Source organism: Prunus dulcis, chromosome 5 (assembly GCF_902201215.1).
Source record: "Prunus dulcis chromosome 5, ALMONDv2, whole genome shotgun sequence".
In the NCBI taxonomy this organism is placed as follows: domain Eukaryota; kingdom Viridiplantae; phylum Streptophyta; class Magnoliopsida; order Rosales; family Rosaceae; genus Prunus; species Prunus dulcis.
This window is the reverse complement of record NC_047654.1, coordinates 5,390,141-5,414,158: the sequence shown is the minus strand read 5'-3', so window position 1 is coordinate 5,414,158 and position 24,018 is coordinate 5,390,141. Positions and strand designations below refer to the sequence as shown.

The 24,018-nt window shown below is 37.4% G+C and overlaps 3 protein-coding genes, 1 non-coding gene and 1 pseudogene across 17 annotated transcripts; 4 read left to right on the top strand and 1 right to left on the bottom strand.

The window, feature by feature from the left end:
- The first annotated feature begins 289 nt into the window (after positions 1-289).
- On the top strand, positions 290-4,463 carry LOC117627413 (casein kinase II subunit beta-1-like). Of its 4 annotated transcripts, none has more exons than XM_034359504.1 (5): positions 290-834; positions 2,180-2,398; positions 2,823-2,917; positions 3,013-3,175; positions 3,864-4,463. In XM_034359504.1, the coding sequence occupies exons 1-5, from the start codon at positions 600-602 to the stop codon at positions 3,992-3,994; spliced, it is 843 nt and encodes a 280-aa protein (XP_034215395.1). In that variant the 5' UTR covers positions 290-599; the 3' UTR covers positions 3,995-4,463. The 4 variants fall into 4 exon arrangements, with proteins under 4 accessions (XP_034215395.1, XP_034215394.1, XP_034215393.1 ...); XM_034359503.1 differs by having other exon boundaries at positions 3,013-3,178; positions 3,864-4,206; XM_034359502.1 differs by having other exon boundaries at positions 294-834; positions 2,808-2,917.
- Positions 4,464-5,514: 1,051 nt separating this feature from the next.
- On the top strand, positions 5,515-9,821 carry LOC117627339 (annotated as a pseudogene). Its single transcript, XR_004585761.1, has 3 exons — positions 5,515-6,887; positions 8,032-8,290; positions 9,133-9,821. The product of XR_004585761.1 is annotated as an uncharacterized LOC117627339 (transcript).
- A 578-nt stretch (positions 9,822-10,399) lies between these two features.
- On the bottom strand, positions 10,400-11,996 carry LOC117627340 (60S ribosomal protein L37a). The gene is made up of 5 exons (XM_034359390.1): positions 11,897-11,996; positions 11,526-11,565; positions 10,950-11,038; positions 10,781-10,863; positions 10,400-10,692 (listed from the first exon to the last, which is right to left on the bottom strand). The coding sequence occupies exons 1-5, from the start codon at positions 11,897-11,899 to the stop codon at positions 10,629-10,631; spliced, it is 279 nt and encodes a 92-aa protein (XP_034215281.1). The 5' UTR covers positions 11,900-11,996; the 3' UTR covers positions 10,400-10,628.
- A 194-nt stretch (positions 11,997-12,190) lies between these two features.
- Positions 12,191-12,263, top strand: TRNAE-CUC. Its single transcript has one exon. It is a non-coding gene; the product is annotated as a tRNA-Glu (tRNA).
- A 4,805-nt stretch (positions 12,264-17,068) lies between these two features.
- LOC117627893 (alpha-1,3/1,6-mannosyltransferase ALG2-like) lies at positions 17,069-22,084 on the top strand. 10 transcript variants are annotated; one of them, XM_034360186.1, is made up of 11 exons: positions 17,069-17,184; positions 17,285-17,350; positions 18,620-18,672; positions 19,269-19,396; positions 19,478-19,594; positions 20,106-20,299; positions 20,383-20,488; positions 20,615-20,765; positions 20,914-21,053; positions 21,377-21,543; positions 21,622-22,084. In XM_034360186.1, exons 4-11 carry the CDS (start codon positions 19,336-19,338, stop codon positions 21,913-21,915), a joined length of 1,230 nt encoding a protein of 409 aa, XP_034216077.1. In that variant the 5' UTR covers positions 17,069-17,184; positions 17,285-17,350; positions 18,620-18,672; positions 19,269-19,335; the 3' UTR covers positions 21,916-22,084. The 10 variants fall into 10 exon arrangements, with proteins under 10 accessions (XP_034216077.1, XP_034216079.1, XP_034216071.1 ...); XM_034360188.1 differs by having other exon boundaries at positions 18,620-18,712; XM_034360180.1 differs by having other exon boundaries at positions 18,620-18,722.
- The last annotated feature ends 1,934 nt before the right edge of the window (positions 22,085-24,018 follow it).

Here is a 24,018-nt window from a genome sequence, read left to right as displayed (position 1 = left end):
TCACTTGCTTTTAAATTTTTAATCAATCAAATTTAATTTAAAACCATAAACATAAACAGCGAAAATATCTCTGGCCACAGCTCCACTCCCATTGGCCACCCCAACCCAACAGGGCCCCACCTGACGATCTCCCCAACATTCCCCAGTCACCTGACACGTGTCCATATCCTCTCTCTCTGTGCAGAATCTAAACGACCAAACTCTAGATCTCCCCTCATCAACAATAAATCCAAACGAGTTGTCGTTCGTTCGCTTGCTAGCCCATCTATCCATCGCCATTCGCCAACGACAATAAAATTACCCAAAACACCCTCACTATATAACTATAAGCCTCCCCCGATCTCTCCCTCTCTTCCCTCTCTTCCCTCTCTCTGCTTCGCACTCTTATTCTTCTCTCGAAGCTGAGTTGGTGACCCGAAAACCCGAACCCGAACGAACGAATTCCAGAGCGGCATGAGTTAGCAATCGAAACCGAAAACCCCTAGACCCTCAGCCCTAGGGTTTTTTAATTTTTGTAATTTTCATTTTTTTTTGGGGGTTAATTGTTAATTTTCGATGCTGGGGTGAGAAAATTTTTGGGCATCAAAGAAGAAGAAGAGATGTATAGGGAGCGAGGGGTGGGTGGGTCGAAGGTGACGGAGGTGGGGCCCGCCGTTGATCGGAAGCGGATCAATGACGCTCTGGACAAGCAGCTCGAGCGATCCTCGCCGTCCACTTCTAGGGCAATCAATGGCAAGGATAAGCCGCTTATCATGGGGGGAAAGCAGCCTCCATCTGACCACAGAGACTCTCGCTCTGCCTCTGCCTCTCTCGCTAAAACCAATTGCTCCGATGGTTTGAAATTTTCTTTATGTTAATTTGATTAATTAGAATTGTATGCCTTCTCCTTGCTCAATTTGTTTCCTTTTTTATTTTTTGTGGGTTTCTATGAAAGTAGAAGAGTAGAGATCGATTGCCTGCTTCGGACAACATCGTTGATATGTTAAAAATCTATGCTTTGCTTTGGTTTGTTGCATTCGCACGAGTGTAAAAAAGCTAAATAAGGGGTTTGAAATGGATTCGCATTTGGATTAAGTTTTCAGAAATGGGGTGCATCTGGACAGGAGGATGCATTGATATATATATTTTTCCCTTAATGATATCAACTGGATTTGTGTACATACTTGTTTTAATTATAATGCATTGTACACATATTACGAATTGTGTTCCGATTGATGTCATCGAAACATGTTAGCGGTATCCAAAATGATGAAATCGGACATTCTGTATGAGCTTTCCATCTATTCGTTGTGACAACTAAACCTTAAGTATATCCTTTGCTATAGCGGTCTGCCCATGATTTAATGTCACCGTCTTTTTGCTTCCACAGGCTTATCCATACAAGAAAAGCTGTAATTTTGTGGCCCCACTAGTTAGTTGTTCTGTCGGATGTCCCATCCCTTCCTTCACATAATTTTACCGTCCATTAAACTGCCAGGTCCAGAATCCGGAAGTTACTGAGCATTGTTTAGATTTTGGGAAATTTACTTGAACTTTTGCTAGAGTCCGTCATTTGCAATAGGATATGGGTTTTTCTAGGGAGTGATACCAAACAGTTAGGTGTTATATCCTTTTGATCTGGAGTTTAATGATAAATTTTGTTCTTGTAGTTTGAATGTATCCCTATTTTATAAAGCGCAATGTTAGTAAACTACGTCTCAAGATAGAGAGTAATTTTCATATTTGAAGTTCATTCTCTTACAAGTGGTTCTTTGCAAACTGTTTGAAAACTTGGTTTCTTGTTTTTTACATTACTATTGAGTATTAAGGAAATTCACTATTCTTGATTTTAAATATCTGCTTCTATCCCACTCTCCCTACCCCTGAGAAAAAAATTGATACATGCGACCATGGACAGAAGGGTTGCACATAGAACACTATTTATCATCTTTAAACTTCATTGAAATATGTGATTTATTCTACTCTGGTGAAGTTTGATTTATGACAAGTAGGTACTGTAAAATTGGGGTGCACATCTCCTGGAAAAACAGAATGTGTGAACTTTGTTTAGTTTATAATTATGTTTTTGTTCATCTGCATTTTCTGTTGTTGGTTTTGTTTGGTTTGTCTTGCCTATTCATAGATATAGGCTACCAGTTCTGTAAAACTACTAATGGAAATGTATCTACATTGACCGCAGAGGAATCTGAAACAGACAGTGAAGAGTCAGATGTTAGTGGTTCAGATGGGGATGACACATCTTGGATCTCATGGTTTTGCAATTTACGAGGAAATGAATTTTTTTGCGAAGTTGATGATGATTACATACAAGATGATTTTAACCTCTGCGGGCTAAGCAGTCAAGTGCCATACTATGATTATGCACTTGATTTAATTTTGGATGTTGAATCTTCTCACGGTAAGCTTGATGTTTCAAAGTTTTTCGCGTTGGCTCCATGTGTGTTCTTTCTTGCAGCCATATGATTAAGCTATATTTTATATATAAAGAAAATATGATCAGTCTGTATTTCTGTAAGAATCATTTCCATGGACTTGCAAACTTTTAAAGCTATTTTTCTTGAAATTTGTTCTTTCACCAGCTTAATATTAAAGGATGATTATTTTTGAACTCAAGAAGCTACTTTCTGAAGCTGTTTTTAAAAATAAAAAATAAAAAATCCATACCCAATTCTACTGTCTAGAAAAAAAATTAGAACGAGCATCTTGTTTCTCCCTCCTCCCCTACCCCACCACATTTTAAATTATATATGACTATTTGTGTGATCAGCCATTTGGTTTTTTGCCTATTTGATATATACTTTTGGCAGGTGATATGTTCACAGAAGAACAAAATGAGTTGATTGAATCAGCAGCAGAGATGCTTTATGGTCTAATTCATGTTCGATATATATTGACAAGCAAAGGCATGGCGGCCATGGTAAGTTTCTTTTCTTGATTGTCTGTTTGAAACTTTCATGCTTTCTTGACTGTAAAATTTGTGAACTGGCTAGAATTGTGCTATTGGATCTACAGCTAGACAAGTACAAAAACTATGATTTTGGGAGATGCCCAAGAGTTTTCTGCTGCGGACAACCCTGCCTCCCAGTTGGCCAATCGGATATCCCACGGTCAAGCACTGTAAAAATATATTGCCCCAAGTGTGAAGATATCTACTACCCTCGATCGAAGTATCAAGGTAGTATCCTTTATATATTGAATGTATATTTACAATTGTTGGCTGCATACAGCTACTTTGCCAAGAAGCTGAGCATTAACGTTTGGTTTTTATTCCTTTGCTGGTTGGCTTCTAAATGTCTGGAAGCTGAACATTAACATCTTGTTTTAAGTTGAGATGGGGGTTATTTCTATTAAAATTTAATTTGTAGGTTTTGTCCTGGAAGTATTGTAATTGTAAGTTAGAAACTGGCAAGTAGGCTGAAACCATTTTTCCAATGTTTCCTTTAGGTAAATTATTTGTTTCATCTGATTCACTTGCATTTATACGTGGATTGTTGTGGTGTCTTTTTAAAGGGTATGGCATTGGGGTCTGAAACTGCTTCCTCTATGGATGGCTATGCATCAGTGTTCATGTTGATAAATTATAACAGCTTGGTTTTGTCATTTGAGAAGATTTTGTTAGTTTCCTTATTGATATCTGTTGTCTAATGTAGTCAATTTCGAGTTTTTATATGCTATTTGATTCTTTCTTTTTTGTTAGAAACATGAAATTACTGTGTATTTTGCTAGAACCATTCGTTTATCAGTATCATGTTATGTACTTTGTCGTCTATAGCATCATTATGGGGTTGGGTCAATTTCATGGTCCAACACCATGCTCACTAGTTTTGCCTGCATTAATTCCTGAGTTACTTAACTCTATCTAGACATTGATGGAGCCTACTTCGGAAGTACATTTCCTCACCTGTTCTTGATGACATACGGGAACCTGAAGCCTCAGAAGGCATCACAGAGCTATGTTCCTAGAGTGTTCGGATTCAAGCTTCACAAGCCATGATGCTGGAATTTCAAGCTTCAGCTAGGGTGGTGGAGTTCATGTGAGACTCGCTTCCCTCTGTCATTAATGCTCTTGAGAGTGCGGTGGAGTTACTCCTCCAAATTATCACAATATAGATTTCCTCTTAATGTGTTCTCGGATACACTATCAATCATATTTGCAGCCATTCCAAGCTTCATTTTCAATTTTAGCTGCATCTTGGTGAGCTTCTATAGAACTTCTCAGTTTGGTTTTAGTATTAATAAGTACTTTGTAGTGGTTTCTGCCGACTTGTTTTCTTCATTTTCTTATTAGCTCAAGTTGGATTATTTAAAAACACTCCGAGAATAGCCACTTCATCTCACTACAATTTTCGTCTATCCTCAGAATGTATTGTTTAGTCATAATCTTCTTGTCTAATGATTTTAGATTAAAGTCAACAGTAGGATGTATGCACTTAATTGTTGGAATATAGTAATCATATATACCATCTGCGTGCAGGTATTTTCATTTTTGACCTAATGTTCTTTAATTTTTCTTTGTTTAATATGTTGCTTTCCTTTTAAAAACAAAATCCTGCTTTCCAAAAGTTCTGCTTTTTGGGGGAAGAGAATTCAAAGTTACAAATTAGATATACTAGTTTAAAACGGAAAACAGAAAGTTGGGATTCTTTGACGTGCAACTTTGGAGTAAAACTAACATGTAATGTTTCATAATCCTTTCCCTCAATAAGACGAGCGAGATAGAGAGGGGTAAGAACATAGTATGAAAACCGGGATGGGTAAATTTGTACAAATGTTCTCCCCTATGCCCGGGGCAATATTACCAATTGATCTATATTTCTTTTCTTTTCTTTTTTTTTTGGTGGTGAAAATTAATTTTTTTTTTTTTAATAGGAACTAGTTTGATTTTTTTTTTTTTTTTTGTGTGGGTAAAAAATGGACTTATTCATCAAGAGGAGTTGAAAAAATTAAGAGCATTTATTTCTGTACACGACTTCGGTTTCTAATTACTTGCTTGTATAAAAAAACGAAACAATTTATACATCTATGGAACTCTTGACGGCCGCAGCACGAGTAAGAATTTGGCTTCATTATGGAGAGATGTTGAACCAATTGATTGATCCACAGTGTCAAACCTGAAGATTGAAAGTAAAGGTTTCTTTTATCATAAAATATGGCCATCAATGATGAAGATTAGTACAACTATGTAAAGATCTTCTAAAATATTTTTAAAAACTATATATTTTAAGAATACATCATAATCAAATGCATATGAAATTCCAATTAAAAAATTAATGAGGTTCAATCAAACGTTACGATTGTCAAAGTTCACGGCAAGCGACACAAAAACTACAAACGTCATTAGCATTATCCTTGTTTATGCAGTCAGCGTTATCTTCCAGCAGAAAATACAGTCAGCGTTATCCAATCGGATATTGCCACGTGTGTTTCCTTTTCAAATTTAAGAAAGAGCAAGGGCATTTCAGCAAATATTCTATAATCTCGGGGTTGTATAAAGAAGAAACAAACCACCTCAGGTCGGTTTCTGCCTGAAAACCAGACATGAAAACCACAGCACAGAAAAGAAACAGCAACATAACACACAGATATGCACCAATTGCTCTGAATCTAGGGAAACCCCAAAACCCACAGGTATTCTAAATTCACAGAGCCACTCACAGAGAGAGAGAGAGAGAGAGAGAGAGAGAGAGAGAGAGAGAGAGAGAGAATTTGTATGTAAATGCAACGCAGATCGGAAAAGTAAAGAAAAGCAGAGACTTAGGCCAACCCAACACTTAGAATTCATCCAATTCCTCATCAAAAGCACTTCCAAATCCAGTTATCCGGATACCCAATTTTTCCGACACATGTCACCGAACTACCCACCTGATCATTTCTAAGCAACCCAAACAGAGACATCACTCACCATCACCAAACCCACCAACACAACCTCACCAAAATCCCACCCAATTCAAATTCCATGAGGAACCCATCTCCAAGTTTCTCTTGCCATCACATGCCCTTTGCTCAGCTCCCCACAAAAGGCCTACAATGAACCAAACACCTTCCAGTCTTTCCCACTCTCCTACACTCTCCTCTCTTCACCACCACCACCACCACAACCAAAGTTCTTTGAATTCAGGCTCTTCTTCTTCTTCTTCACATTCATTTCTGTGTTCTGCTTCACTTGCAATTATTCCCTTTGCCACGAGATCACTGGCTGTCAAACTTTTTCGCCATTTCCGCTGTGCCCATTTGCTCAGAGTCCACTGTCGCTTGCTTATCCTCCTTTCAGTGCCTTCCCTTTACTTCATCACAAGTCCTCGCCGGTCTTTCCTTCTTGATTTCCTCTCTGTAATCGCTTTCTCGGCAGCCCTTTTGATTTCTCTGAATATTGCACTTCCTCGTTTTGTTTCAATTCGCTTGTTTCTTTCCCGCACTTTGCCAATTAAGCTTTGTTCATCTTCTTGCGTCCCTAAGCCCTCTCAGCCTGTTCTTTGGTCAATTGGGCCGAAGCCAAAATTGGAGAAAAGGCCAAATTCTGGATCTTGGGTGCAGGTTTATGGTAATAAGGATGTTTATGAGGGTGAATTTGATAGAGGAAAGTGTTCAGGAAGTGGGGTTTATTACTATCATATGAGTGGGAGGTATGAAGGTGATTGGATAGATGAGAAGTATGATGGTTATGGTGTGGAGACTTGGGCAAGAGGAAGCCGGTATCGTGGACAGTATAGGCAGGGGTTAAGGCATGGGATTGGGGTTTATAGATTCTTCACTGGTGATGTTTATGCTGGAGAGTGGTCTAATGGGCAGTGCCATGGGTGTGGAATACTTACGTGTGAGGACGGGAGCCGGTATGTTGGGGAGTTCAAGTGGGGTGTCAAGCATGGACTAGGTCATTATCATTTCAGGTAAATTTACTCTCTTCTTTTAGATATATGGTTAATGTGTGTGATGTAATGTTATTTGGGTTTCCAGGATATTGATGTTTTGAAATAAACACTGATCAGTGGCGATGTTAATCTATGTGGTCTAATATTGATGTTTGGAGTTAGTTTGTTAACACTAGTCAAGTAGATGATGGCCTACGTTTTCCCGCTTGAAGCGGTGGGAAAGGTTGATGGAATTGAAATGATTATGTACCCTCCCTGAGTTACTATGTCGTCTTTTGATCTGGTGTTGGAATTTGTGCGCTAGCTTGTAGGTCAGTTTACCCGTACTCTTTTACAGTAGTAGGAAGTTCAGTTGCAAAACTCATAACAGGACTTATCAGACCTGTGTGTATTCTACTTAGGTGAAACATGGGAACAAATGGTTTGAATAAATATTAGAGGTATACATATTGGTCAGGGTTGTCTAAGGTTTTAGGTATTATGAGCTTAATGGAACAGTTATGCACTTCGTACCAAGTTTAGTTAGTTTTGTCTCTTTGGCTGGGAGTTTGTTTCTTTCAGTCATGAGTTCATAGATGTCAAGTCTGTTTGGCCTTAAGTTGTTTTACCTATCATGGTTCTTTCTCATAATTTACAGAAGTTCAATACCTTAAGGATTCACTTTCTGGGTTATGACCAGGATATGTCTTAGAATACCTAGAATAAAAGATAGTTAAGTCTTTTGGCGAAAAAAAAAGGCAGTTAAGTCTTTAAGCCTCATGGAGTTTGGAACCTATCTCATACTTTTTTGCCTTCACCAACACATTCTCTACAGGGTCCCTTGAATCTCCTTTAAAAAAAATATATAAATGACAGCCATAGAATTTGGCCACTGTTCTTTTATATGCTTAATTACGTTGCTGATGTTTTTGGCACCTGTGGACAGGAAAACTGATTTAGTTTCCTCCATTTGACTGTCGTGTCTGTGTGTTTTATGTGTGTTGTGTGTGTGATCTCACACATGTTAAGAAAACCTGTTATATGAAAAGTGCATTCAATGATTTTTTGGTCTTCAAGCATATGCCAAGGAAGGAGGGGTTAGTGGTGATCGTTTGATATATATGCAAGTGAAAGTTAATTCACAAAACCACATCAGTGCTTATTGCTACGTGTGATTGTGCAGAAATGGGGATAGGTATGCTGGGGAATATTTTGCTGACAAGATGCACGGTTTTGGAGTATATCAGTTTGGGAATGGGCACCGGTATGAAGGAGCCTGGCATGAAGGAAGAAAGCAGGGACTTGGTATGTACACTTTCAGAAGTGGGGAAACACAATCTGGGCATTGGCAAAATGGGGTTCTAGATATTCCCAGTGTGCAAAATACCCATCCTGGATCTCCCCGTGCTGTCAACCATGCCAGAGTGCTTAATGCAGTCCAGGTAATTGTGTTTTATGTCCTTGTGGTGTTAGTATTTCTTTGGAATAAATTCTGCTTGAAATGTGATGGTCTACAACCATAAAATATTTTGGAATAAGTTAGCTGGACAAGCTTTGTGCAAAGTATTTTGTATTGTATGTTGTTGTTGACTTGGTTATTAATTAAAAGTTTAGTAAAACACCATCAATAAGTTATATCTTCTTGTTTGCAGATAAAGTATGTATACATCATTTTGATGCTTTTGAAACTGACTCACAATGGATTTGTCATACAAGTAATATTCCTCATTAGAACACCAACCAGTTAGATCTTTTTCTTTTCACTAAAATTTAATTGATGTGTGAAGGTGCAGCCATTGATTTAGATTAGCTTTGCTTGTTGAGGATAACTTTCTACTCAGCGAGTGTTTCTGCAGTCTAAATTTCTAGTTGCTTGATGATCCCAGTGAAAAAATTGAAAAACTTTTAAACAATAAAACATGAAATTTTTACAAAGACTTGGAAGCTACACTGAGTGAGTTTGGTTTTTCTGATTTTGTATGTAGTAGATGTCTCCTTCTCGTTTATGGAGAGCTTCATGATTGCATTTTTGTTGGAATCTATTGGAAGTTTGTGGATGCATGAGTTGTACCTACTTCCACTATGGATGTCATCAGTCATTAGAGTTAGACTCGCTTTTGGGTTTTAACGTTATGCTGCCAGAGCTTTTCCTCAAAAAATGACAACTTTGCAATAGAAATACTCAAAAGTTGATTTATGTGAAGACAAAACTGCTAAAAACAATTATGTGCACAAGCCCTCACCACTAAGATAGTTTTCTCACTAAAAATCATCTTATGAGCAGGAAGCACAGAGAGCTGCTGAGAGAGCATATGAAGTTGCCAAAGTGGATGAAAGGGTGAAGAAAGCCGTAGCAATAGCTAATAAAGCAGCAAATGCTGCAAGAGTTGCAGCTGTAAAGGCTGTGCAGAAACAGATACACCCATTACAACAATGATGGCAACAGCACTACCCCACAGCCTGCCTCATCTTTACAGACCATTCAGCATCAACATCATGCTTTTGCGGCTGAATCGTCACAGCGTATTTTTATTTACTGTTAGACAAAGCCACAGAAGCACGAGGAAAGAAGACCACAGACCGGTAGTTTGCTTGTCTTTTCTTTTCTGTTTCTTTCTTCTGCATTTATATTGTGATGGGGAATGCGAGGTACCTGCCTGGAACCACATTCAGTCATTGATATATATGGCTGATTGGGGAGCAGGCAGGCTTTCCCCTTTTTGTAGCCTCAACAATATGTACATAGGATGAGTAAGAGTGTCCAAGTTATAAACCAAGGTTAGCAACTCGGCACGAAGGTTCCCGAATTTAGTCCATGGTTCGAGTTTACATTTTTGCTTCCTCTTGTAAAAGCTACTGCTTATTATTGTATGTAATTGTGCCTGGATGAAGACTATCCAGTCTGGTGTTATTAGTGTACAATGTTCCCTCCTTTGGGGGAAAAAAAAAAGGAAAAAAAAAGGGGAAAAAGAAGCAGAGAAATGGTGGTGTATAATGTATATGAGGATGAACTTGCAGCCTAATTTTCTTCACTTCATGCCAAAATTAGTAATGGAGGATCAGACTCCACTGTAGATTGATTTTAGGCTTTTAGGTCGGTGATCCACGTTCCTTTTTTCTAAGGATGAAAACGAAGTGCCTTTGATGTATTACATGCCAAAAAGACCACAAAGGCATGTTTTAATATAGCCATGTTTCTTATAACTTAGGAACTATAGCAGATGGGATGGCTACAAACACAAGATGGAATAGAACCAACTTTGGGTCCGGGGTATCTAATTCTGGTGGAAATTCAGCCATTCCTCACAATTCATGTGATGTTGTGGTTCGTTGAGAAGCAAATCGAGCAGCAGATCTGGTCTTTCAGCCAATTCTCCATTAACTCAACGTCAGTGGAGAGTAGAGAAGTGAGATTGCAGTCAACAGATCTCTGGCAGCAAGGAAAAGATCTGCCAACATGTCGGTCTGTACAACGACGACTTATTTCCCAAACAAGTAAAACTAATAATCCAAATAACCACTACGCGAAAAGGGCATAAGACCATTCGAAGTATTAAACACAAATCCCGAAACTATTTCAATTGCATTGAGAACAGACCCAAATTCCAACAGGGAAGCTAAAAATCTCACATTAAACAAATACTACAAGTCAACATGGCCTTCCATCTAACAAGTTCTTCAAAATATAAGCAAACAAAAGGAGAAACATTCTCAAAACTGCTTGAAAGTCTATCAATACTTGCAAATGCTCAGAGCATAGTAGAGTGGAGTAACCGCAGCTCAACTCTCAGTTTGCTCTCTCAGCCTTCTGATTGTGCTCCTAACCGTCACAGCACTAGCAGTGCTGTTAAGAAAAAACGAAAAATCAATAAGTTGATTACTTGGACTGAAAATTAAAGTAACTTTGAACAAAAGCGAAAAAGGATTCTTACTTCAAGGTATAGGCACCGCCTGCCTTCACTTTTCCGCAGTCCTTGCATCCCCAAATTCCAACAGCCTTTCTTTTCACAGCATACTATACAACAAGGAAATCAAAGATTTTATCATTTTTCAATAGACAAGAGTAAGACTAAATTTGTTGAGGATATAGAACCGCACTACCTTGCCGCAAAATTCGCAGAAATACTTGCTGTGTTGACTGACTTCCATCTTCTTAATCTGCTTACGCAGACTAGCACCATAACGGGTTCCTGCAATAAACGGCAGAAAATAGAATCATATACACTTCAATGCAGAATTAAAACTTAAACATACAGTGCCATCAGGAGATCATGGTATGCAGCATTGTTGCCCAGAGAAAGAAATAAGCGTAGCAACATAAGAACAAATATTTCTCTTACCAAAAAGAGAAGGCCATCTCATACAATTTTCGAGAAAACAAAACAGAAAATGGAAAAAATCAGGTGTAATTCCAATAACCAATCCAACCAATCCTACCATTACACCTAATCTCAGCTATTAACAAACTGGAAATTCAATTACTTAGCATAAAACCACAACATAATCTGCATATCAACCAAGTAAAAAAACCACAAAAGGCAATGAATTTCAGACATATAATCATAAAACACCATTACACAAGAAATCGGAAAGACAGAAATGAGATCAATATATGGCTCAAAGGCTGAAGCATAACAGAGAACATAGTACGTGAGAATAAAAGCATTAGGCACTTACCATATTTCCCAACAATACCCGCCTTCTTTGTCCTCTTAGTCTGCGAAAAAACAAATACCATTTCTTATAAACACACAACGCTTGGAAATACCAAATCAATATGCAATAAAATTCATCCAAGACATTTTCAAAAACTAAATTCACAAATCTTACGAAACGAAAACCATAACCCAAAATTAAGATTTTTCTTCATTTTCCCTAATTCAGAGCTAGTTCAAGATAACAACAAGCTTTTACGATTTGGTTCCACAAAAATCAAGCCTATATTACAGAGCATTTTTCCCAGAAAACTTAAACAACAAACAAATTTCTGTGAATACAAACAGTCCATAAGTAGAGAGAGAGAGAGAGAGAGAGAGAGAGAGAGGTACCATTGTTGTGGGTACGAGGGTCGCTGGCTGTGAAGGGCTGAAGCGGCTGGTACTGACTTCTCAGAGCAATAGAGGAAAACCCTAACTTGGTTTGTTCTAATTTATAGAGCGCAAATGGGCTGGATCATTTTAAAACGGGTCAACCCAGCTGGGTTTAAAACAAAACAAATAAGTCTTTGTTGAGGGTAAAAAAAAAAAAAAGCCCAAATTACATGAGAAACTCCGTGTAGGCCTAATCACCAACAAACCAAATCATGTCATTAAAAATAAATTGGACGTAAAAGTATAACAAGTTCCGTTGTAGTCTAGTTGGTCAGGATACTCGGTTCTCACCCGAGAGACCCGGGTTCAAGTCCCGGCAACGGAAATTCTTTTTTAGTTTTGTGTTTTCAATAGTCTCCAAACTTAAAGCTAAATTCTGAAGCCAGTTATGCCAAATTATCTTAGCCAATGAGTTTTTTTTTTTTTTTTTTAAATTTTTTATAAAAAAAATTCCAAATGATTGAGAATGAATAGCAAAAATGAAGACAGATGCATACGGGTTAACTCGATGGTAGAGGTGCGTAGATTAGGACTCGTAATGGGTCGTGTCATCTCAAGATTATATATGTATAAAAAATACTCAATCCAAACCCAACCTGTTTAATAAACGTATCATTTACGAGTTAACCTGTTAATTTTTCGTGCGATTTTCAAGTCGTGTCGGGTTGACCCACTAAGTGGTAGCAAATAAAAAACAAAGTTAACTATATGTTAAGTAATATGACATGTGTTGAATAATTAGAGAAGGGACATGAATGGGACACCAAATTGGGAACATCAGATCCGCTACCCGTTTAATAAAAGTATCATTTACGAGTTAACCCGTTAATTTTTCGTGCGGGTTTCAAGTCGTGTCAGATTGACTCGCTAAGTGTAGCAAATAAAAAAAACAAATAAAAAATCCTAAATTTTGATAATTTAATCAAGTAATTGCATTTTTTATTTTTTTTATATAAAATTGTGATTGTATTTTGCCTCTCTGTATGTATGAAGATTGAAAAATAGAAATAAAATAAATTTAAAAAATGAAGAATAAAAAAAAGGGTTGGCAGGTTGACCCGTTTAATAAACGGATTATACAAGTATTTTAACGGGTTAATGGGTTGATCTGAAAATGACTCAAAAATTTAATCATCTGGGTTGACCCACTAATTTTCCATGCGAATTTTAAGTCGTGTATCGGGTCGTGTCAAAAATTGCCACCCCTATTGTAGATGCTTTTACCCAAGTCATTTTAGGCATATAATAAAACTAATATTGACCTAACTCAAAAATATTATTACTCATGAATTTATAATAGTCACATATTTTGTGGCTTAATATGCAATTAATTAGGAACATGATTACTTTTTGTGACTTAAGAACTGCGACAAAAGGATCTTGTTTGTTACTATGGAGTGAATTTGATATGTGAAATGTTAAAAGAAGACAAGATTAATTGAGTTGATTATGATGATCTCCGATAATTAGTGTTGTAGATAGTCAATTTATTAGTGATTCTCTTTCTTGTATTATAAAGATAATTAGCACAATATATGGTTTTCTACTTTCTTGTATAAAGTTGTAAGTAATTCCAATGGAATATTTTTGCTCACCACTTTAACCCAATGTGTATTATCACCATCTTTCTAAACACTTGACACGTGTCCATGGGCCTAACCATTGTTAACTTTTTGTTTTGTATTTGTGGAACTATGGTTATGCTCATAGACATGTGTCAAGTGTTGAAAAGGGTGGTGATGGTACCCCTTGGGTTAAAATGGTGAGCAAAAATGTAAGGGCTTTTTTTTATAATGCAATTGATTAATTTTTGTTAAGTTTTTTGTCATTGAGTTGCTCTTTCAAAAAAAATGGTTCTCATCTCATGTCATTGAGTATTTGGAACGTTAATGAAGACATTTTGTTATGGTATGCTAAAAGCATCTCCGTCAGCCTCTTCAACGGCTTTGGAATGCTAAAATATGTGAGCCACATTATCAAAACTCTCTCTAACAGTATTGTCAAACTCAGTCATAAAAGCTGCAACCTCTCTCTCTCTTCAGGACTGGTAAGTTGACATTGACTTAATTGAATTGAAGAGTCTGTTGGGGCATAAATTACTAAAGTAGCAAATAAGCCTTTTCAAATTGCCACATAAGTCTACAAACTTTAATTTGAATAGTTCAATTTGCTACTATTCTTGGAGATGCTCTAACTACGTACTCTATGTCAAACTGTGTACCTTTATCATGGCTTAGGCCATAATATAAGAGGAAATGTGTGAGATCCCACATCGACCAAACGGAGAGGGGGTGATGTGTCTTATATGGCACACCTCGCATCCATCTTGTGGGAGGCCTTTTGGGAGCTCACTGGCTTCGGGTTCGTAGGCCTTCATATAACTTAACATATAGTTTACTTTGTCCCCAAAATCGACTTAGGTATATTTAAATTGTAATAACCCGATCCTTAAATAATATTTATTTATTAATTTATTAGAGAGAAAGACAATTTTGCCCCTATAATAAATTAGTAAAGAAAAAAATTTGACTTTTTGACTAAGAAGGAATTTGGAAATTTCGCTTGCACCGTTGCGTAAAGTGCGACGAAATGAGTCTGTAGATACGTAGTGGGCTCGAATCGGAGTTATAACAGGAAAAATATGAGCAAATTACTCAGAGGGGCAAAAATGTAATTTAGAGTAAATCAGATTTTTAAAAATATTTCTCTCTCTCTCTCTCTCCGCGCAAACCCCCTCTCCCCCCCTTTTTTGGGCGATTTTCCTCCAGCCATATCCTCCAAACCCCCATAACAACCGCCATACCACACCTGACCATCGTGACCGGACCCAAACGCACCAGCGTCAGCTCCACCACCAAGCCCGACCCTCTCCTGCCGCTTAACCGCCATGATTTTGCCGAAAAATCACAAAACCTGACCGGTTTCAGTCAAAATTTCACCGGCGTCGTACGTCGTCCTCCGGCCACCAATCTTGACGAGTGAAGTATGCTTTTCCACCTATTTTCCATGCTCTAACTGATGGTTGGGTAGGTTTTCATCAATTTGAAGTGTAAATAGTTCGATTTTCGAGTTAGGGTTCGGCCGATTTTAGGATCGCAATTCCGGTCACTTCCGACCAGTTTTTGGGGTAGGTCCAAGAATAAAAGTGGTTCCAAATGGGGTTTTACCCCTAGAGTAGGAGTTTGGGCAGGCGGTTTGGAGTTTTTCCGGCCGCCAGAAATTTATCAAGCCACCCTTACGCTGCCAACGCGTGTGGCGGAGCGTGGGCAGTATGGTGGGGACCACATTCAATCTTAGAATGATCCCTTGGTCCTCATGAGCGCGTAGGTACTCGCGGATTTCAATTTGGATAATGTTTGAACCCCAAACGGATCTAGCCTATTGTACGATTTTCAGGTTCAATATGTTTGAGCCATTGGATGGTAGTCATTTTTACAAATGTTGATTTAGATAATTCCAGGATCGTATGGGAGTCGACGGATCTTAAATCGGAGTTCCGGATACTCCGAAAATGCCAACCATAGGACTAGGGTTACAGAAACTGTCCAACTGTATGATCATGATCAATCCGACTGTCCGATCGAGATTAGACTATTGGGACATGTGTCCTAGGTATATTGGAACCTCTACGAACTTCCGGATCAAAATTAGAGGTCGTGGACCCCACGGGGTCCCCGGTTGACTTTTTGGGACTTTAGGGCTTTTTGAGTCTCAAGGCACTTTGAAACCATTCCAAATGTAAGGAAAGTTTTTGTGGGCATATGAATGATTTTATAGTTAGTGCATGCACTTCTAGGAGCCGGAGGTCAGGGTTTTTATTAAATACTTATATCGAGCAATTTATTAATTAAATATTCATGATGGTTTAATCAGGCACACGGGCCCAGACCAACTGGCAGGAAGGACCTTCATGAGGTCCAGCTAGCTCGGACCAGGAGTGAGTGGACTTTTGCTTTCATAAATAATTTTATGCAATTTAAATTCATTATTTGATCTTGAATAAGTATTCAATAGATCAAGGGCTTTTTAGCATATGTTGCTAAGATTAAGTATTTTGTTTATTTGTAGTGGTTCCTATCATCATGAAAATCGAGGGAGGACGAGAAAAACAACAAAGAAGGATTGGCTCTATGAGGTGGTGGTTAGCCCTTCAAAAGAACTTGAAGCAATGGAGAGATATAGGAGCAAAATGGGTTTGGAGGATTCTTCCCCCTTCCAGGGTTGCGGTGGATGGACCAAATCAGCTATAATGGAGTTATGATACAACTGTCTTGGAACTGTCAAGGGTTTGGGAACCCCTTGATAGTTTTGTATCTTAAGGAACTTTTTATGTTCCAAAAATCCCACGGTGGTGTTTCTAATAGAAACGAAGAAAAATCACCATCGTAATACAAAGCTTCGTCCATAGCGTGGATATAAAAAAGGGATATCTATCGATTCTATTGGCTCTACAGGAGGTATGAGCATGTGGTGGAGGAAAGATTATGAGTCTTGTAGATATTAGATTTACGGGCCAACCCTATACTTGGAAAAAAGAGTTAGAGGAAAGATTGTGATTAGATAAAGGTTAAACCAGGGTCTCACTAATCTAAATTGGATTGAAACTTGGGGTTTACTCCTATGTTTCCCATTGCCCACGAGTGGGCTTAGACTATTACCCATATTATTAGATTGCAAACAATGATTAGTTTATCGTATGATAAATTTCGAAATTTCAAGCTAGTAAGGGAGGATTATTATAAAAATGAAAGACTATTGAGTTTGTTAACAAATTGAGGAGGATAGCTTCGACATAAATACAAAATTATCAGAAGAGATTGGTGAGGTGAGATTTCATAAGTGGGAATTCACCAAATGCCCCGGGCAATAACGTATGATTCCCTCTATTCGCACTAGATTAGGGTCCAGTTCTCTTAGGGCATGTTTGTTAAAGGGGAGGGGACTAGACAAGAATTATGTAATGAGGGCCTTTTATATGGCCGTTAATGGTAAAGATATAGAACCTTACCTAAAAACCATATATAAGGCCCCGACCATAGAATGACTCGGGGACTACGAGAGGCTATCATGCCAAGCATGAGCTTATTTAAAGCTCACTAACAGGGCTTACCTTAGCCCATTTCAAAAGCAGTGCTTAAATAAGGCGGCCCAAAATAACGAGCCCATCTCTCGCGAAAACAAAACACTCTCGTCTTCGTTTTCACGCTCTGGAGCTCTCGTCTTCTTCTCCAGTTTCATGAGCGAGGGTCTTCATCTACCTCTCTAGTTTGCCTCAATCTCTCCTCTTCTCTCCTTTCTCCTCTCTCCTCTACTTTTTCCACTGATTTTAATTTTGATTTTGTGCAGATTTAACGATTGGGGTTACTTCTTACTCTGTGCAAATCTTAAGGCTTTCATTGATTCACTGTTGAGGTAAGCTCTGCTAGCTTTATAATTCATCCTTTATTGCTTCTTTGATCTTGGTTTTTTTTTTCGTTGGATTTATTTTTTAATTTTTTCTGTGATTTCTAAATGAATCGTAATTGGGGAAGTAGAAGAAAAATATTTATGTGTTATATTCGTATTTGTATTGGTCGTATTGTTGATTAGTTGGGATTGAAATTGTGGTCTAATTGCATTTTGCAGCTTACAATATGTGATTTTTCCTTTTCCTTTTTGTTTTTTGGTTGTTATTGACGCTGTTGAATCTGGAGGACCCATTTATTGCTTTTCTAAAGTAAGGTCTTTTTTTTTTTTTTCCCTGGGTTTACGAGTGCATCTGTGATTGTTTTATTTCAGTTTTTAGGTGCTGAAAAATAGGCTGGATTTATATGTTCTGTGAGAGTTGGTTTTCTGTTTCAATATACAAAGAAGGTGGGGAAGTTTTAAAATTAGGATAAATGTTGTTTTCAATCAGTTTGGAGCTGAAGCTTGTTTCTTGAGAAATTAAGCTTTTCTAAGACCCAGTTTTGTGTTTTAAAGTATGCACATTTCACTATTCAATTCTGTGCTGATATGATATTCTTCTTCTTGGCATTATGCTCATGGTTCTGGAATTTCAGTTTGCAATGAATCGCTTTATCAATCTGAAAGATTAGTTTTGTTTAGAAATTGAATGAAAGTAAATTGTACTGCATCTGTGTTGCATGTCTATGCTAAGGCCATCTCCATTAATAAACTATCTGATTACCATACTCAACTGATTATAAACTCTTGAAAACTGTATATTTTTGTAAGTGAGAAAGCTTTGAAGTTTGTTGGTTGTATTAAAGGATAAATATGTATTTTTTGGTCAATTGGGTCTAGTGTTTGATGTATTTTTGGTTTGCAATTACTACATGGACCAAGGAAGATTCGTGTTCTATTGTTCATCTGCTGATTGATAATTGTGATATGATGTTGGGTTTTGTTTTGAGAAAGTTAAGTCAGACACAGGTTCTAACAATTCATTTGAATAATTAGGTGATCAAGTTGGGTAAGTTAGTTTGGTGTGCTTCACTTGATTGATTTGGCGATCAAGTTGAGTTGGATTGAATTTGCAATGCATTTGGTTTAATTTACTTGTCAGGGTCGATATCATAGAATTGTGTGGATAATGTAATCCCTGGGCTTAATTTGGTCATTCATTTGCATTTATTTAATTAGTCTTCAGTCTAATTTAGTCTTAACTCTTTCTGCATGGGGATATGAGGATGCTGACAGGTTTGGCTTGGTGAACCTTCTCTTTGAGGACTGAGAGGCTGTAGATGAGAGAGGTCGAGTGGTTCTATGGGCCTGTTGATGACTTTTGGATATGTATTTGTTTGTAATAGTTAAATTAGTTTTGGATTTATTTAGTAGTTTATAATTTTTGTAATTATCAGTTTGTAATTTTTTTTTATAACGCATATTTAAGAACAGAAAAAAAATGATTTAATGTTTAAAATAATTATTTTTATAGTTTAGAAATATAGTCCTGTCTTGGATTGCACCAAACATAGGATAGTGCTAAATAACACTATTTTGCCCCTTAGACCCCCTTTTTTTTTTTTTTTTTGGGTCGAAGCCCTTTAGACCCCATTAGTTCAGCACTCCACCAAATATAGGACAGGACTAAGTCCAATCCAAGCCAATCCAAGCCAGTCGTTGAATTTAGTCATGTCCAGTCCAGTCCTGTGTACCAAACACCCCCATAGTAGATAGGCCTACCAATGGGTTATTTTAAGATTAGGTTAATTGTCTTTTAAGCAAATTCTACCTTGTTTCAATCTTGTATTTGATTTCATAGACACCATGTTTTTTAATTTTACACTAGTTCATGTCATGTAATGCTGATTATACTTCTGATTTCCTATCTCTCATCTGTATCCAGTTTTGACCCATTATTCTCCTTGAATGAGAATTTACCAAGAACTGGACAATCTTTCATTTGTTGGAAAATGGCAAAGAAAGGAAGCTCAAAGTTGAATATTGCTATTATTCATCCTGATCTGGGTATAGGTAATTTCTATTTCTTCTTGTCATCATTGAAGATTGTAAAGAAGTTGTTTTGGCCTTATGTTTTTGTGATGTAATGTGCAGGTGGAGCTGAAAGACTAGTTGTTGATGCGGCTGTGGAACTTGCATCCCATGGGCATAAAGTTCATGTTTTCACAGCGCACCATGACCAAAATCGCTGTTTTGAGGAGACTATTTCTGGTGTGCCTTTTTTGTACTTCAAATTGATCTTTGAAATCATTGTATTTGTGAAAATGTGGTGGGGTTTACTTAGGGTTGGAATGTCTGTGGTACAATAAATCAAATAGGTGTGTTCGGCAACCACAAAAACTCATGCCCTTATCCTACATCAAATTGTAATGCCATTTGAAAGTTGAAATCCGAGACTTATACGTACACAAGAAGATAAAATTTTGTATGCATCCTTTGGAGGAAGAAAAGAAGTCACAGTAGAATACTGAAAGATTTCAGGTTCAAGTAGTCTTGGTGTTTGTGTGTATTTCTAGGAGTACCATGGTTAGAAATACAACCTGCCTTGAGAAATATATCGCATAATACTACTAAATAGGCAGATGGGTGTTAGACCTTAGAGTTGGAAGATGGCTTATGCTTTCTGCTTCCTTTTTGGGGAACCTGTTCTCAGTTTGGTGTTGGTTAGCTGTCATTCAAAAGCAGTGCATAGTTTGATGTTTTAATGTCATCGGTTTGCCAGGTACCTTTCCTGTGACTGTATATGGCGCTTTCCTACCCCGACATATATTCTATCATCTTCATGCTTTGTGTGCATATCTGCGGTGCCTTTTTGTTGCTGTTTGTGTGCTGGTCATGTGGCCATCATTTGATGTGATACTAGCTGATCAGGTTTCTGTTGTCATCCCATTGCTGAAGCTAAAGAAGTCAACAAAGGTGCTTGCACCTATCTTGTCCGAATTGTTATGTAGCATTGTTTGCTATTATAGTTGTTTTATGTGTTACATCTTTGTGTACAGGTTCTTTTTTATTGCCATTTTCCAGATTTATTACTGGCTCAACATACAACTATTCTAAGGAGGATATATAGAAAACCGATAGACTTCATAGAAGAAATGACAACTGGTCTGATTCCATTTCTTGGTTTTATCGTTTTTATGTGATGCGTGGACAGCATCTCTCTAGTGTTCTTTTGTTGTGTGTGTACAGCTATTCCTTACCATATTATTTGTTTAAATGATACTGCTGCAGGAATTGCTGATAAGATTCTTGTTAATAGCAAATTTACGGCATCTATGTTTGCAAAGACCTTTAAGCGTCTTCATGCGCGAGGAGTTCAGCCAGCTGTTCTTTACCCAGCTGTCAATGTGAATCAGTTTGATGAACCCACCAATTCTTATAAGTAATGAACGTGTTTGTGTATCTGTTGTTTCCTTACGGTTTTAGGCATGCTTTTATGATTCCATATCTAACCATTTGTTAGATGACTTTTCTTTGAATTTTATCTGGTAATTTACAGTTTCGGTTATTTGTTTATTTCCTTGTTGTAGGTTGAATTTTCTGTCCATCAACCGTTTTGAGAAGAAAAAGAATATAGACTTGGCAATTTTGGCCTTTTCTATGCTTCGGACCCTAGGAGGAGATGTGCTTCAAGGCCTCAATCTGGCTGAAGCTTCCTTAACAATTGCAGGCAAGTTCCTACTTTTTTTATCTGCCTGGGTAGTCTTATTGATGGATGTTTTATGCTAATTAGTAAGCACACCCTTTGAAAAAAAAAAAAAAGAGGACTTTAAATTACTATACAAGCTACCGGGTTAGATATGCTTGGTCCTTGTTTTCGGTAATTCTTCATGATATTTGTTTGGGCCATATACCAAAGGATCCAATGCCTACTCGAATGCCTGCCGGTTGACATTGATACATTAATCCAGCATCATTTCATACATTGATGGATAGAATTGCATGACTTGTGCACATATGGGTGAAAAAATTGATACATGTCTTTTGTTTTAGGTGGTTTTGATAAGCGCTTGAAGGAAAATGTTGAGTACTTGGAGGAGCTCAGAAGTTTAGCGGAAAGGGAAGGAGTGTCTAGTCAGGTTAACTTCATCACATCTTGCTCAACAGCTGAAAGAAATGCACTTCTCTCCCAATGCCTATGTGTTCTTTATACGCCAAAGGTGCTAATTTCTTTATTTGGTTCCATTGATTGGATATAGTGAAGAAATGAATTTGACGTGCAGTATTCAATAATGCAGGATGAACACTTTGGCATTGTTCCTCTGGAAGCGATGGCGGCTCACAAACCTGTTATTGCATGCAATAGTGGGGGCCCTGTAGAAACAGTTAAGGATGGTGTAACAGGATTTCTTTGTGAGGGTAACCCAAGAGAATTCTCCTTGGCTATGGCTAAACTCATTCAAGACCCACAGATGGCACAGAGAATGGGTACAGAAGCTCGAAAGCATGTCACGGAGTCATTCTCTACAAAAATATTTGGTCAGAATTTGAATCAATACCTTGTTGATATTGCTCGGACAAAGAGAGACTGAGAATAAATTAACATAGCGCATGATACAGAGACAGTCGCTTTAATATGAATCTCTGCTTTAAAGCGACTGCTGGAAGCTTCAGATATTACATGATGATGGCAATTAACTAACTATACTTGTCCTGCATTGGAGTTTATGTATGGTTGCGGCGGGCCCCATTGACTTACAATCTTTTTGTTTGGTGGAATTTGACGTACTTTAGGTCTTGGAGAATTCACATAGGTGAAACACCTAGCCATGTGAATCCAAATAATTTTGTTTTGAGTATAAGCGATAGGGGAGGGTGAGTTTTACAAAATATTTATTGGCTGCTATGGGATTTCAAATCTTTACCCACATGGGTGGAGGCGAAAGAACTCAACCAATCGATTTATACCCCACTGACCCAAATAATTTTGTTAATGTATAGCCTAAAGGTGACCCATACCCTTAAGAAACTATATTGCTAAGTAGTAGTCTTACCCATTTTATCCACTATACTCAGCAATATGGAAGAGGTATCCAAAACATAGAAATTCAATTCAGCTGGGATAATTTTGTAGCCCTATCTCAAGTTCTGAACAAAATCAGACTTACACACGTCAAGTTCCTGATCAGTAGGATTTCAAATTCCAAACCATTTGGCAGTTGTTTGGACCTGGAACCCCCAAAAATGGGAAATGGGAATGTTTTCCAATTTAAAGGGAAAGGGGAAACGTTATTAGAAAGAAGTGAGATGCAAAATGAGAGAGCTGAACACTAACAGAAGAAGAACACATGAAACTAAAATATGAAAGGAGAAAAGAAAGAGCAACAAAACCAAACCAACCAATAGAACAAATATGGAATTGTGAAATGAATACGTAAAGCTCATTTTTGTTAAGAGAGTTTCACTAAATCCACAGGGAGACATCCCTAAAATTTGTCAGGCATCTAACTCCATCCATTTTGTAAATCATATCCCTTATATGAACTCTGCCAATGCATAGCGGCCAGATGAATAAGCTCTGTGTCCTCCTCATGCAGTTTAAATACAATGGCTATCGTTCCTCCGTAGGAAATTTGGCCGCATTGAGGCATTTTATCAAACACATTGCCCCTAAAGCAAAACTAATGGAAGACAGTTATATTCGATTGACCCCTTTTGTCTCTTAGTTGATACGCAAGTGATCTAGTATTCATGAGTAGAAATCCAAGTGAAGATTACTTCCATGCTCCTCTTTTGCTAAATAATGCTCTACATAGAGCCATCAATTTTCTTCACCGATTAATATAGCAGTATACATGTTAAAGAGTTCGAATGAATGAAACACTGTCACATTTATTTCGTGAACAAATTTGCCGCTCCCACTAATCTTATTTTTGGTACTACAACTTGTACATGCATTCACCACTTTAGATAAAAATTCTTCTAACATGAAAGTTAAAGGAAATAAAGGATATATATATATATATATTTATATATCAAATTGCAAGAATAAATTTAATAAAGACCAATATGATTAAAAATAAACCAAGAATCCACCAGAGCAAATTCTGATAAAATTTCTGCAATGGGTTCTTGCAGCTTTGCTTGAAAAGTTCATGAGGATAGATCCTTGACTTTTTTTCTCTGTCACCATTTATAAATTAATTTTCGTTGAGATAATTTCAAGTATTCGTATATTTTTGTAGTTGTATTCTGGCTGTCACATTCTCAATTAATTCCTAAAATCTCTCTTCTCGATATTCCTTGTAATTTTGATTGGGACGAAATAATTATGTCCAGTTGTGAAATTAGTGTTTACATTAATTTTACTTTTCGACTTTTACTTCTTAATTCTGATTTAGAGATATAACTTGTAAGTGTGAATATAGGATAGGACGGTTGTCTTTAAACATTCGTCACAATTATGCAGGATCAACATTCAACCATGACAATGAGTCTCTGGATGTTCCCCCATTTTTGCGCCACACCGAGTAAGAGAAAGAGGGAAAAAAAAAAAGAAAGGAAAAACAGAGATTTCGGATGCGATTAACTGACATTTAATCAAATTTTGTACCCTAAACAATGGTTTTGCAATGAAAATGTTGATTATGCTTTGCAGAAATCCTATAACTTTTTTTCTCCTACAAGCTAACAAA